The sequence below is a fragment of the Aplidium turbinatum genome, chromosome 8 (assembly GCF_918807975.1).
Source record: "Aplidium turbinatum chromosome 8, kaAplTurb1.1, whole genome shotgun sequence".
In the NCBI taxonomy this organism is placed as follows: Eukaryota; Metazoa; Chordata; class Ascidiacea; order Aplousobranchia; family Polyclinidae; genus Aplidium; species Aplidium turbinatum.
Genome location: NC_137479.1, coordinates 29,996,565 through 30,012,893, shown reverse-complemented (window position 1 = coordinate 30,012,893; position 16,329 = coordinate 29,996,565). Strand labels below are relative to the sequence as shown.

Genomic DNA, 16,329 nt, shown 5'->3' with positions numbered 1-16,329 from the left:
GTCCATGTTGCAACAAAATATTGAAAGTTCATAACATTTATCCCGAGAAGAAACCTCCCAGACAGCAACTACATCTGGTCCAGATCGTTGCCAGAAGCGGTACAGATCTGGACCAGATAAAGTGGCTGTCTGGGCTACGATTTATAAATTTTTTTTCATTGTTGTTTTTGCTGGAATTGAGCACTTAGCTGTAATGATACTTCCACATCTCAGCAATTACTTCAGGACCTTTTGCGCTTTCAACTTTGACTTTGTGAACTATTCAAGATGAGCGCTGAGACGAGTGTACTAACTGTAGACAAAGGCCAACTGTTTACTGTTTTGATCTTAATGATCGCTTCAGTGCAGTGAAAGAATGTTGACTTTTCATTTTAATTGCTTTAGTTTTTCATTTCTCGGATTAATTTGGTACAAACCCCTCTTTGTTAAAATTATTATAACTCTGCCGTTTTCTTGCTTATTGTCTTCATTTAGTTTTTACTCTCTTTTTGATTGTAACCTAAGTAATTGTATTAACTTCAGCATCGCAAATTTCAGCATTTATTCAGTAGCAAATTGGAATATTTAGAGCAGTAGCTATATTTGTGTCACTTAATATTGGAATCATGTGCCAAGTGTTAAATTATGTTGATTCGCTTAACTTCATAAACGAAGAAGCTTCAACACTAAGCGGCGCGGGTTTGGCTCTCATGGTGTGCACTTGAGCAACGCCCGTTAAAGGCTGCTCTCCTTTCGCAAACTTCACTCTGTTAATCTCGGTGACCGGGCCTGCGCCAGTGGCTCAAAGCTTCTACAAGTATGCAACACTGCCAGAATTATGCTCTCAAAGAAGCGTTTCCAATCCGAGGATAAAGATTCAATCATTTAATCAGAGGAAGATGCAAGGGACAGGGTGAAATGGAGAAAAGGGATTAAAACAATTGCTGCGCGGAAACAATCGGCCACCCCCACTAGTGGGGAACAAACTGACGATGGATTATGATGATGATGAATCAAATATTTTTTTGGTTATTATATTACGTCATGTTTATTTGCAGATTGAGAAGCTTGATCTCAGTTACAACGCAATCAATGATGATGTAGCAGGAGTTTTAGCCTATGCTATCACCAACATTGAGACGTTAAATCTGTTTCATTGTAACCTGAGTGACCACACGTTGTCCACGATATTACAGAAAATCTGGAGCCTTCAGAAACCTGTGAGTGATGAACTTTATGACGCATCAATGATGCATTGTTTTGAAATGTAATTGATTTCTATGAAGAAATGCAAACGTCAGGTACACCGAGGTATTGGAATAAATCAAATTTACAAATTAGTGAATAATACCTACTATTTTGTTTATACCATCATCATCATCATTGGCCAATGGCCATGATCATGCCTGAATAAGGCGTCGGCTACCGTGAGTCTCCACAACGATCAATTGTCCATAGTTCTTATTAAGTTTACAAAATCTTGGTATAGCCATGTTGAAAAATTTTTGAAGATTTCCAAACATGGACGCCCCCGATTCCTCTGACCAGGAAGTTTCCCCATCATTGCCGAATGTTCAATTCCGCGTTTGCGGTATACATGCCCGATAAATGTCATTTGCCTTTTTTTGATAGTTGTGATGAGGACTCCAGGGGTACACTCAGAGCCTCCACACTTCTTCTTTAGTGATCTTATCCATCCAGTTAATTCCCATCATTCTCCGTATGAACCAAATTTCAGCACTGTTGATCTTCTTCTCTATCTTCTGGCATATAGTCCAGGATTCACAGCTATAGCAGACTGACCAAATGTACACATGCAAACTTCTTACAGAGATTGAGTTATATTTCAGTATTTTGGCCATTTTGATGAAAGCTTGTTTGGATTTGTGTAATTCTTGATTTTGCATCGCTCCAGCATCGACCATTCGAAGGCTAGAAAATAGCAAAGCAAAGGTGAAGTTGTGAAGGCGCCATCCATACACTCACCCACTGTTTTTTGGTTGATTTCAATGTGTTGTGTTTTTAAACTCATTCAACCAGTTATACTGGAGTTCTGTTTTATTAAAATAAGTTTGCAATCAAGGTATAGTTAAAGTAGACCCCAAACGAGATATGCTGATTAACAATACATGCGGATGAATACAACGCAAAAGAGAAGGCCTGAGGGGAACGAAAGCAAGGTACATTATTTCAACGTAAATAAACCAAAATACACAATGAACACTTCCCCAATAAACTTATGACCACCCATAACCTAGGGGTGGTTTGCATCTTCTCTGAGACCGCCTGAATGTAAATTCTTGATGCGATGACGATGATGGATCTTCTGTTATAATCAGCGTCGATAGATCCTCGGTTGTAATCGGCATCGATGGAAGAGGAACCTCGCTGGCTGTCGATGACGACGTGAAGGTAGCCCTCATCCGGATGCAACTTTCCAAAAGGTACCATTAAAAAATCCCCTTTGAGCAACAAAAGAAAACGTAAATCCTAGCTAAATTAAGTCATTGGTTTGCCATCTGTTGATTTGGCGCTGAGGGTTAGGGTGGTGGTAATTTCATTGACGTGGGTTTGATTCCCACCACTGCTACTGCTCTTTTTCTTTTGTAATTACCAAGCAAAGTTCAAAGGGGATTTTTTAATGGTATCTTTTGGAAAGTTGCCACCCGAATCCCTGTCTTCCAACGTGACGTGGACGTAGCTGGTTGATATGACGCCTTCAAATTGGACTTCGATGGTCCACTTGAACCTGTAAACTATCACACCTGGCTTGCACACCCCTGACTTAGCCTGTTGAAGGGGAATATCCACCATTATCTGATTTAGCAGTAACCGCACTCCTGCCGTTTGTCTTCACGTATGTGTGCGAGTCAGCGTTTTTAACGTTGACGGTAATCAAAGTAAAATACTGTTCCAGCCCAAGCAACATTGAAACCGCCTTGTAGTAGAAAGCAGTCGTACTCAAGAACGTAGTCAAGGGGGGGGGGGGAGGTGCAATTACTCCCCTAAAAATATTTTTAATATTACATACTGTTATAGCATCATTTAACAAAGTTTTACTATTGATTTAGTTTGAAAGTACTCTTGGAATGTGCAGTTTTAAGATATTTTTTTCAAATTTTTTGGCGGAAGACCACCAGATCACTTTGGATGCTCCGCTTTCAGTAACTCGTTGCTAGGCTCACTCACATGTGCAAAAATATTTATTTGCTCCCCTCCTGAAATTTTGTGCTGGCCACACCCTTGGTCGTAGGCTACCCATGACACGAAATAAATGTGTTTACTTTTGTGTTATGTTTCTAATAGGTAAAGGTAGTAAGGAGCAAGGCTTCGAGCGCTGGAGTGTTGTTTTTAGTTTTTGTTCGATATAAGCCTTTCAATAAATATCAAATATGTATATTTCTCACTGTATGTTATTTTAATCATGAAGGGTCGCGGAAAATTTTATGAGATTAAAAGTGGTAGCGAGCAAAAAAGTTTGGAAAGCACTGCAATAGCCTCAATATTAATTTTAAACAAACCAATTAAATAAGGCAAATCTTTCGAATACCTGGGATCGTTCATTACGCATGATGATAAAGGCAAAGAAGAGATGAAAACAAGAATGGCTCAAGCGAAGCAAGCTTTCCAAAACACTGCATACATTCTTCAAAACAAAAAATTATAATTCACAACAAAGAAGTGTGTATTGATTTGGTATATTTTCCCATTTTGCTGTATGGATGTGAAGCCTGGACCTTAAACAAAGAAATGCAAAAGTAAATGTCGCTGAAACATTGCGTTTTCTACGTAAATAAATTTCTAATTTGTATAATTTTATAATTTGTACGTAAATAAATTCCTACGTAAACACTAAACAAATGTGGTTTTTACGTAGAATGCAACGAATATCATACTTCAGCCACAAAACACATAGAGACCTACTAACCCAAAGCCAATCAAACCAGAACCCTCTTGAAAAACATCATCAAGCAACAATCACTTTTTTTTGGCCATGTCACGAAGAAGGAACAATTAGAACAAACTGCTTTTTGTGAAATGATGAAAGGAAAACGAGCACGTGGAAAACAGCATCTCACTTTCTCAATAACCTCAAAGATCATCTTCATGTTCCAACCGCAGCAATTTTTAATACAGTTAAATGCCGGGAGAAATGGAAAGAATTATGCACGAACGCCAAAGCCTGGAACAGGCATGGTGCACAAAGAAGAAGAATATTCAAAATACTGTATATGCCAAGTGTTAAATCATGTTGATTAATCATGGCTTACTAAATACAGGCCTTGCCATCGTGCGAGCTGGAGTCCAAGCTGGAGGCGAACAAAAACTCATGTCTAAACTTGCTAAACACACTTTTCAAGGCTTGTTTGCCCATTTTGTTAAATCCTGCTCGATTGATACCATATCAGTAAATAATAATCCATTTTTTTTTTAATTAAATTGATAAGTTATATGCATTCTACGTTTGATTTACAATGAATGACACATTTAAACAAAGCACATAGTGGAATAAAAGGTGTTAAATGAAACGGTACAAATGCACACAAGAAAACAATATTTCTTGGTCAGGCATAATCTGCTATTATGAACGTTGATTTAACGTCAGTAACGCAAATACAAGCACAACACAAAAGCACAATGAAAGACAATATGTATGGGTCATTCTATTATAATACAGTCGAAATTTTGTAACCCATCCTATCAGAATTTCTTCATTTTTTTAATATGTTAGAGCTATTAGGAAAAGATGAAGATTGGCATTGGTACTGTCAAAATCCATCAAGCGGTTTTCAAGATATCAACGATTATATTTTTGCCACTAGAGGCGCTATTTTCATATCACGTAAAAAAAAACAAAAAAACTTAGAATTCTTATTTTTTATGATACAGATATAATAAAAATATGTATTCTTATAGTTTTTGGGGCAAGGAATTGAAATATGTTATTACATTTGTGAAAAGAGCAAAGGAAAACACTTTTTTTATTGTACAAACGTTTTGGGGTACTCCATTTCAATGCCCCATATTTCAAATCTGCAAAAAGATTTTTTCCCCCAACTAATGCATGCTAAACTGTCACAAAAAGCTACCTGCTTCATGTAGAAAAGTATGATAAATACATTTTGCTGCAAGCTTCTGCAATTGACATGAATTTTTCATTGCTACAGTATATTCATAATGTTTTCAATCAATAGACTTGAAGTGTCATACAATTGAGACACTAATGATGCTCTACAGTAGTAGAGCAAAATGCATATGCCATAAATAGGGCACTGCTGATTATTGATTTTTCAATAAAAAATACATGATCACACAGCATATGCATCATGATGTCATAGTAAATGTTCAATTTGATTGGTGACAGATTTTGATTTAAAAGTCTTTCATTAAGTGCATCAAGTGCACCTTCGTTATCTGTAATTGCAAATTCTGATCTGTCAGCTTCAGATGTACTTGAAGATTAGCATGCATCATCACACTCATCTGTGTCAGACGGGTTGCCCTTGGCTAGAATATCAAGCTCTTTTTTGCTTGTCTCTGGCAAGTGATGCATAATTTCAATCCGGGTGTAATTGCATTGTGGGTTTTTATCAAACTTCTTGACATGAGTATTTAATGTAATTGATTGGCGTGCTTTGGGAAGCTTAACTCCATAATGGAGTTGTAAGAGATTGCAGCATTTCGTTTGTCTCTTTTCAAATCGCGCAATATGTATATATACTTAATAATGATAAAGGCATATCTTTGCACTTGAGTTGAAAATGCAATCTTCCACTTTGACCCCGCTCTCCATTATGCAAGTTGTAGTTCGTTTCAACTGTGCAATGGGTAACAATTCTTGTTTGGTATACCACGCTTTATGACATTCATCAGACTCCTTTGATTTTCCTATAAAGCACTTTTCCAGTTCCATAACTTTGACCCGTAAATTGTAGCAATACTGTTGTGTATTGTACAGTATGTTCTACAATAAGTTATTTGCCTATTAAATTCCTAAATGTCATGATAGTAACACACAACACATTGAGCACTCTGAAAGAACAATAGACAATAGACATTCATACCAAGTAACCAACTGCAAAAGTTTACAAGACTACACATTTATCATATCTTTGGCAAGAAGTAAGTAATAATTGCAATTCATCACACAACATTTACGCCTCATTATGAATTAATTGTTATTAAGTTACCTAAATATAACATGGGAGTAGTTAATTATATGATTTTATTCAAGCATAGGCTTACCTTTTAGGTTCCTTATATAGGCTATTAACCTATTCCTGATCAGTAACATATAAAAAGCTAAAGTTTTAATCTCTTGCTTTGACCTAGCCCTGCGCAAAGATACGGTAGCCTACTCTCTTGGTAAAATTCTCTGTCAACAACAAACATGCAGTAAAAGTAACTTCTACTCTGGAATTTGTTTATTAAAATTTTTATCAAATCTTGATTGCTGAGAACCTGGCTGTACCGTACCTATAGTAGGGAAGTCCTCTTTGATGTTTTGACTGTTCAAGGTTCAGCTATAATGAAAAACCTACACCTATCTCACAACTTAATGATTGTGAGAAATCTAATGTACGTACAACAGTTAGTGACTATTCACCAGCTACAACATTAGCTTATAACATTACCAACATTAATAACTTGTATTAGTAGACTATACTTTGCTGCTGTCAAAAATTCGCATCTTCTTGCTGGCAGCATAGATTCCTGTTTTCCCAATCCTTATCTTCACAAAGACCGATTCAACATGTGGCGTGGTTGTTAATAACTTGAACAAATGGCTACTTTAATATACGTTTGTACAAATTATGAATGCTTCTAAAAGTTACACATACAGTAATAAATAAAAAAATTGTTCAAAAAAAAAACAACACTACATTGCTATTTCATAACTAAAATAAGAAAAACGCCCCCTTCTAGTTAGTTGGCTATTTTCGTAAAATATTTTCTGAATCAATCGATGTGACGATACATGCGAGAAATACTACGAGATCGCGGAGGAGCAATTTTTTTCTTTCTCGTTATTATCTTATCGAATCTGAGAGAACTCTTTACTGCAAACAGTGTAGAAGCAAGCTTCGCCTCCAGCTTGGACTCCAGCCTGCACGATGGCAAGGCCTGAATTACGTAAGCCATGTGATTAATCAATCGGCAGAATTTTAGCTTTGTATATTATTTACATCATATTCTTTTGCAGATTGAGATGCTTGTTCTCAGTTTCAATGCAATCAATGATGAAGTAGTGGAATGCTTAGCTGATTCCATTTCCAACATTGAGAAGTTGGATATGTGTGATTGTAGACTCAGTAGCTACGCGCTATCCATGATTTTAGCAAAAATCTCGTGTCTTGAGAAACCTGTGAGTGATGAACTTTATGAGCCATGCATTGTGTTAGAAATGTAATTGATTTCTATGAAGAAATGCAAACATCAAACACACCGTCCGAAGTATTTATATAAATGAGATTTACGAATTAGTATATACAAATTAATTTATTTAAATTATTATCATAATTATTCCAAATTAATGTCATGAAACAGTATATCGGCATTGAACCCACACTGTTGGTAGCCCATGGAAGATTGTATAAGGCAGTGCTACTCAAACTATATGGTACTGGTACCGGTACGCAAGCAATTGACTGCCAGTAGGCGATTGGTTTGAAAATAATTTATTAAATATTGTTTTGTGGTGATCAGACTGCGTTTTTCACCACGTCCAGGTTGTTTTTCTTTCTCGGCATAATTTCTGCAATTTGTTATGCCGTTAAAGCGATACAGGGAATGGGATGGGATGGAATGAAAGGAAGATTTTGAGATAAAAGATGGAAACTGTCAGAGATGGAAATGGATGGAAGATTTAGATCATGGGATGGAAGACACTCTTCCATCACTCCATCCCAACTCCATCATAAACTTTCTAACATGGTTTTAAGACATAAAAAAATTGTATGTAAAATAACTTGAGTAAAAGTTTCTATTCGTTCTAGTAGTTCTCATTGAATAGAATCATACTACCAAACTATTTCAATTTTATTGTTTTAATTGTTTGTAGAATTTTCGCGTTGGTTTGCATTCTAAATAGTACGTCTTCGTTTGTGATTTTATCCTTCCATAAAATTTTGAACATTCTTTTATAATCCACATTTCCAATGCCTCAAATCGTTTTACCATATCTGATGGCAATGTCCATGTTCCTGAATCGTAAAGTAACGTAGTCCAACTAGTCCATAATATATATCATTTCATAATTCGTTTTCGAGTGTTAATGTAAATTGTGCTTGTTGTTAATGTCTTTTTCACTTTTACGGCGTTGTTTCTTGCTACTTCTATTCGTCTCAATATTTCTGTGTCGCATCTGCCATTTTTAGCTATTGTGTGCCAGATAAGTAAAGCTTTTGACTTGTTAATCATCGTTTTCGTTTGTTACTTTACCCAGCCTCTGCAAATTACTGATTACCTTCAAAATCTGTAGGCCAACTCTTGGAGTTGATATTTTTCATGAGAAGAGATATTTTCCTGATGCTCAACTAGTTTTTTACAAACCTAGAGGCCTGTAACTTTCGTGCTAAAGGAAGACTTAGCCCAGGCCTATTCTTCAGGAATTGCACAAGGGGTGTGGACATCAGTTTAGTTTTGCGAATAAGGCACATTTGTTGTTCCACTTCGTAAGCCTTCAAACTTTTCAGAAGCGAAAGCCAAGTTACACATATGTGGGGACTACTTCGTCACAGTTAATCGTTATCCTCTGGACTTATAGACATTCGTTACTCTTGCCAGAAGAAGATGCACAAGTTGGGTGGGGGGATACGGTTTCAGGAAGATAGACTTAGCTGATAATCAGATTCAACCTGGTCCTCAAAAACGACTCGCATGAAGCATCCACCATGGAATGATTTACCTTTCACTATATCTTTTGCTCCGGGTTATTTTCAGAAGATAATGGACGACGTCAAAGCCGACGTTCCAGAAGTCGCAGTCTACTAAGGCGACATTCTTATCAGTGGCACTGCAGCTAAGGAGCATTTTCAGAATCTCAGACGGCTTCACTCAAAGGGCCTGCCATGTAGAAAAGACAAGTGTAAGTTTGCACAACCGTTTAACACTTCCACAGCAGCTGAACTAGGGATTGTAGATCATAGGGATGCGAAACTTCATCCGCTTTTGGCTTATCCGCAACACTAGAAGGGTTACGTTTTTTTGTAATTTACAAAATATTTTACTTCTTATAGGTTATATAAGAAGAGTGAAGTTTCTGGGCAGCCGATTGTAGCATCGAATAGACAGCGATAGACACGTGTTTCGCCCATGAGGCTGGGCTCATCAGTATCGCACCGTATTCTTGCCACTTGGGTAATCGACCGCCGCTTTACCAGTCAGTTTAACTGTTATCTTTGTGGAAAGAAAAGAGCCAACAAAACCAGCAGGTGCCAGGGGTAGGACATGTGAAGAAGGGGTGTTCTTCCCGGCCATCAGCACAAGGCTGATCACTCGCTAGTACAGCGAGCAGCAGTAACGTTTCGCTAACCATAACGGTGTAGCTTCCACGCTAGCCATAAAGATTGATTTGGAGCCATAAAGATAGATTGATAAAGATTTATTGGAGGTCTTTATGGCTAGCGTGGAAGCTACACCGTTATGGTTAGCGAAGCGTTACTGCTGCTCGCTGTACTAGCGAGTGATCAGCCTTGTGCTGATGGCCGGGAAGAACACCCCTTCTTCATAAGAAGAGTGAAGTTGGTTTTAAAGTAATTTAAGGTTTTTAGTTGAAAGCAAGCCAGCAGTAAAGCGTAAAAAAATGTTAAATTGGCAATTGACCCTTCTAATGTTGAAGGAACAACGGAGTTGCGCGTCCCGTAATGTACTGTCCCTAAGCTGAACCTTTGTACCGTCTCACGACAAAGGACATTCCTTGGAGATGGGGAAAGCAAGAAGAAAGCTGTTTTGTTCAACTCAAGCATTATTTTTTCACTGGTGAGGTTCTTACACATTTCGACGCGTCACTTCCGTTAAGTATCGTATGTGATGCTTCTGATGTGGTTATGGGTAGGCTACTACTCTTTTTCATCGTTCCACAAAATGGTCGAAAGCAAATATTTTAAAAGTTTTAACTACCTCTGCATAATACAGGTACTATTGAGTATAAGAAGACGAAGGATCATCAAAATGTTGATGCTTTGAGCCGCTTCCCTGCAGGAGAAGATTTAGTCTTCGATGAAGAGGAAAGTAGGGATGACATTGATATTGTCTGTGCTATCAATGCCTTGGACTTGCAAGTACACAGCCAAGACACAGTACACAGCTTGCTGCCTCACTACGCAAAGAATTTTCCAAAGGTCCTGTAATTTCCACAGTAATGCGTTTCATTCATGAAGGATGGCTGGCCAAGTCTTCTCCACACGACCCGGTCGAACCGTTTTGTAAGTACACAGACTCCCTACTTGATACAGATGCCTGTTTTACGACTGCAGAGTGGTCATTCCATCGATACTTCGTTCCTCCGTCCTTCATTTGCTTTACGAGGGATATTTCGGTATTGAGAGGATGAAACAGTTGGCAATAACTTCCGTTTATTTGCCAAACATCCACTGAGACAAAACGGAACTTTGCCAAAAGTGTGGCACCTGTGGCGAACACCAACTGGAATTTATAACCCCGTCCAATTATGGACGGTTTCAGCAGCACCTTGGAGTCGTCTGCACATTGATAATGCGGTAGACTTCATAGGGCACCATTGGTTACTCAATATTGATGCCTTTCTGAGTATCCATGTATTTAAGCTCCTGCTTCTTCACCTTCAACCACTGCTATCGATCTGCTAGAAGATTTTTCTCATTTTGGCAATCTCCATACTATAGTCACCGATAACGCTGGTACATCTAAATCTACATAATTCTAGACTGAAAGGAAAGAGGCATGGTCCACATTTCCGGTGCCCCTTACCATCCGGAAACCAATGGAGTGGCGAAGCGCTTTGTATGTATGACAAGCGCTCCTCAACTTTCACGCCTCCAAAACAAGCCGTTCCAGAAATCTTACAACTGCATCGATGCACGCCCGCTGCGGGTGGCAACTCTTCGGGACAACTACTAAACAATCGTCAGATTCAAACCAAGGTCAACACGCACCGTCTCAAGTGGTTCCCAAGCAAAACGCTTGCAACACGGACGCCTCCGAAAATCCGAAAAGACATTTCAAATCTGGATGGTTTAATTATTTTGGAATACTACATGTGTTTCCACAGTTTTCTGTAATTCTGTATAATCTGCACATACTTGTGGTGATAAAAACCTGATTTTTGTACACACTGAAGGTCTTCACGTACAGTTATAAATCAAACTAATAGCACAAATGTCTGGGAAGGCGTCCTGTCATTCTCTTGTTAACGAATACTAGGGTAGAGTCAGGTTAGTTGACTCATTTCTTACTTAAATGCATCTCATTTCAAACATCTTTTTTCTACCAAGCTGAAAACTTCATCAAATACTGTATAATGAACGCTTTACTTTAAAGGGATACTAAAGGAAAAACCTGACTTGGCGATTGTACACGTTCTTTGTGTTTAACATGCTACCATAAAACGATTTTCAATAAAATTTTGCCCCATTGCGGTCTGATCAGCATTCCACGCGTGCTTTTGTCAGAGCTTTCAAAACGGGAATGGGCGTGAGCAGCGAAGCATGCGACTGTACACTACAGTCTACGTCACTATAGACTAGCAATCAGCTGATCGCGCAATAATTGTTACTGCGGGCGATTTAACTGTAGGCATTGTATGTATGTACATCAAAACATCAGATTTCAACATCAAAACATCAGAGAGTTTGCTCAAAACATCAGATGTGGTAACGTGGCTTTTGTTATTGCTGTCGATAGTGACGTATTCTCGAGCAGTGTTTGCACTTTTTGGTCATTTTAAAAAAATTAAAAATACATGAAACATTGGACTTGGGGCCTTGCCAGTTTTTTTTGTTGCCTTTTTTTTGTGATTTGCATTTCTTATTTTTACGTTGCCTGATGAGCCTTTGGAAACCTTTTTTTTAAATACTGCACCATCGAAACGTTGTTTGGTCTATTCCAAACTGCTTTGCAGTACTCCGCCCAGATGTACCAGCACACATGTCGTTTGCAGCCTGTTCAAACACGTGTATTGGAATTTCTCTATTAGTTTTCTTATTTTTTCCTCATAATTGAGCAGCAATACAACAGATTTACAGTATTAGAATTTAGATTTTGTTTACTCTAAAAAAAATTCTCTGTAAGTTCAACATTCCGATATGCCATTACAAATGAATAAAATCTACTTATCCTTTAATTTTCACAAAATATGCCATGTTCTGATATTGCCTGCTGTAGAGTCAATTGACTCACTGAGTCAACTAGGACGAACGCCAGTGAGTCAATTAACCTTTCGGTACCTTAATCAGAAAAAAATGTCTGCCGCTAATTTTCTGCTGATGAGAAAGCAACCAAAATCATAGAGAATGTGCATCATACTTTAGGTATATACTGCGAAAATTATTGTTTCATACATACACCTACTTTAAGAGATGGTACTACGACAGTTTATCGAACGACAGTTCATCGAACGACAGTTTATCGAACGACAGTTTATCGAAACGACAGTTTATCGAACGACAATTCATCGAACGACAGTTTATCGAAACGACAGTTTATCGAAACGACAGCTTATCGAACGACAGTTTATCGAACGACAGTTTATCGAACGACAATTTATCGAACGACACAGGGCCGTAGCCAGACCGCAGAGCAAGGGGGGCCAACTTTTTTTAAGGGGGGCCGAAAAAATTTAAATGGGCAAAATCATTATAAATGTAGCTGTTGCTCTTGAATTTTTGGATTTTGCCAGGGGGGGGGGGGGCGGATTTGTTTTTAAGGGGGGCGAGGCCTCCCTGGCTCCCTGCTGGCTAGGGGCCTGGAACAACAGTTAATCGAAAACCTAACCCCTAAAACCTAACCCTAACCCCCAACCCCTAACTACTAACCCCTAACCGTAATCCTACCCGTAACCCTTAACCCCCAACTCCTAACCACTAACTCCTAACCACTAACCCCTAACCTTAACCCTACCCCTTAACCCCCAACCCCTAACCCTACCCTTAACCCCTACCCTTAAACTCCAACTCCCAACCACTAACCCCTAATTCTAACCTTAACTCTTAACCTCTAGCCCCTAACTCCTAGCCCCTAGCCCCTTCGATGAATTGTCGTTCGATGAACTGTCGTTTCGATAAACTGTTGTTCGATGAACTGTCGTTTCGATGAACTGTCGTTTCGATAAACTGTCGTTTCGATGAATTGTCGTTCGATAAACTGTCTTTCGATAAACTGTCGTTCGATAAACTGTCGTTCGATAAATTGTCTTTCGATAAACTGTCGGGTCACGTTAAGAGATACCACCTTACGTACTACCCGTATCGAATTTTCCTTTTTTTAATCAAAAACATACTCTCTCGCATAACTCGTCAACCTGTTGCATTCAGACATGTAAACTTTTTAGGGCTGGCTTTAAATGATGGAACCAATGAAACAATGGAATAAGTTTCGAGCCTTTACGCATGACTGGTGACGTATCATGAGGCATCACTGGATATTAGCGGCGAGTCAACTATTCTGCTGAGTCAACTAACCTGACCTTCCCCTACCAAATTTCCAACACAGGGTAGCCTACATGGCTACTCAGTCACAATGGCCTTTGGCAGGCAAGTAGTTAAGAGTGAGCTTAATCCTACGGATTGGTGCTTGACGTCACTATGACATCACGTATGACGTTGCTGGATTGATGACATTATTCGATGACGAAACGAGAATAACGACATCATGCGATGACGTCAGCTGCCTTGTTGTGCGGGCTTCATAGTGTAAAGCAAACACCAATCCGAATCGGATTGGTGATTGACGTCACAATGACATTACGACACCGAAATGACGACATCATAAGATGACGAACATTGTGACGTCGCACTTGACGAAGCTGGTTTGACGACATCGTGCAATGAAACTTGAGACAACGATGTTTGGATGACGCCATCATGGAATGACAGTTTATAGAAAACCAACAGGTGACGTCAGGACAATACGTGACATCACAACCACAGAAGCACATTGAACAGCAAAGTGACAACCAATGATTCACATCCAAATAATGCACTCACGTGATACGCGTCAGTTATCACACCACCCATGGTAATTCCCCACATATTTTGCCATAAAGATACATAACATTCCATTGCACAACACATTCGCCGTATGGTGCAATAACAGAAAGTCTAAAAATGGAATTGACGTCAGTGGTATCGCGATTGGCCACATTCCAGACATGGCCCGGTGAAAATAAACCCAATCCACTGGCATTGGCTGAAGCCGGATTTCAGTACATTCATATACAGGACAAAGTGAAATGCTTCGCATGCAAGGGTGGACTTAGGGACTGGAGACACGACAACGATCCATGGAAAGAACACACCAAATGGTTTCCAAGGTTGGTACCGCAATAAGTGATCGTGACAATAAGGGGTGTATTTAACTGTGTTATTATTCAGATGCGGTTTTCTGATCAAGCAAAAAGGGAGGGAGTACATACGGAAAATCAACTGTCAAAACCCACAAACAGACAATTTAATATTGAAGTTAGAAAACACCTTCTCAACGATGGCTATACAGTTCGGATTTTCCAAGGACTTGGTGAAGGATTTAGTAGAAAAAAAGCGGTGTACCGGGGGAGAATACACAAAGCTACTCGATTTGGTGACAGACGCACAAGAAGCCGAACGAACACAAGCCGCGGAGCAGACCCCAGACATTACCACCACAATCAAATTTCAAACACCTAAGAAGCAATCAAACACCTCAGAATCGTCCAAACAAACACACAATGATAGACCAAAAGAGAAATGGGGTGGATTATGTAAGGTTTGTCTGGACCTGGACATGGATACGTTACTCTTCCCATGCCAGCACATGTGCTGCTGTATCGAGTGTGCAAAGTCACTGAAATCGTGCCCGATTTGCAGAGCAAAGCTGACAAAGATCATGAAAATTTACAGATCATGATCACCCTATATAAGCAGACAACCGCAGTGCAATGTGGAGAGATGGATGAAAGATTGCAACACCCATTTACATGCGTCATCAGCGGACCTACGGGAAGTGGTAAAACAAACTTCGTTGCAAAAGTGCTAAAAAATGCGAACGAGATGATATCACCATCACCACAATCGATCACGTGGTGTTATGGGAAATGGCAGCCATTGTTTTCATCCATACCAGCAGTGGAATTTATCCAAGGACTGCCACCACCGGATCATTTCGACGTAAGAAAACGGAACCTACTGATAATCGATGACCTCATGAATGAAACAAATCAATCTGTTACCAATCTCTTTACCAAAGGAAGTCATCACAAAGACATCAGCGTAATGTACATCGTCCAAAATCGTTTCAACAAAAGAAAGGAGCATCGGACAATTAGTCTCAATGCCCACTACCTGATTGTATTTAAAAATCCGAGAGATGTTTCACAAATCAATCATTTGGGTAAGCAAGTCTTTCCAAGGAAGCCCCGCATCATTCAAGAAGCGTTCGACGATGCCACATCGACACCATACGGCTATCTCCTTTTGGATTTTAAACAGACGACACCGGAAAACATGCGCTTGCGTACAAACGTTTTTCCCGACCAAACAACCATCGTATACGTACCCAATGTATAAAAGCTAACGCAAGTCATAGAAGGCTTGATATATCGTAAGCATGTCAGCGAGGCTAGAACGTCACATCGAGACGCTCAAGACACTTGCAAAGGCCAAGCCACAGATCGGAAAAGCGGTAATCAAAACAGCTAGTGACGATCTGGTCAAGTGCATTTGTGAATGTGCCCATAACGTGCTGAAGGGTAACGTCCGTATCACCCCAAAGCAAAAAAACAAACTAAGACGACACAAGACAACACTGCGTCAAGTTGCCAACAAGACCATCGGAATTAAACGGAAAAGAAGAATTATACAGAAAGGAGGATTCCTGGGTACACTTCTGGCAACGGTCATCCCGGCACTCGCCGGCCTGTTGTTTGGAAAGTAATGGAAAACGTTAAAAAGATGGCACTGGTCGATGCCCGGATGCTGGATCAGATGAGAGAAAAGGAGGACATTAAACGATCAACAACCACAAAGGTTATGAACGAATTGGATAGAGAAATGCATACCGTGCTGGAAAGAACAGACCTCGACGAAGACACAAAACTGACAATGTACCAACAAATACTTCAGAGCTATATAACTCACCAGCAAAAGCAAATGAACCAACCAATGGCAATCGAGATCA

General features: G+C 39.4%; 1 protein-coding gene across 3 annotated transcripts in view; it reads left to right on the top strand.

Annotated features, from left to right (window-relative positions):
- The window catches only part of LOC145775251 (NACHT, LRR and PYD domains-containing protein 3-like), a 136,289-nt gene that overhangs the window by 79,400 nt on the left and 40,560 nt on the right, over window positions 1-16,329 (top strand). For all 3 annotated transcript variants that reach the window (XR_014290140.1, XM_082586507.1, XM_082586506.1), the window contains exons 6-7: window positions 1,038-1,199; window positions 7,184-7,345. Coding sequence is in view for 2 of the 3 variants with exons in the window: in XM_082586507.1 (XP_082442633.1) it covers window positions 1,038-1,199; window positions 7,184-7,345 (324 nt within the window). In the remaining variant the exon portion in view is untranslated. The remainder of the gene's footprint in view (window positions 1-1,037; window positions 1,200-7,183; window positions 7,346-16,329) is intronic.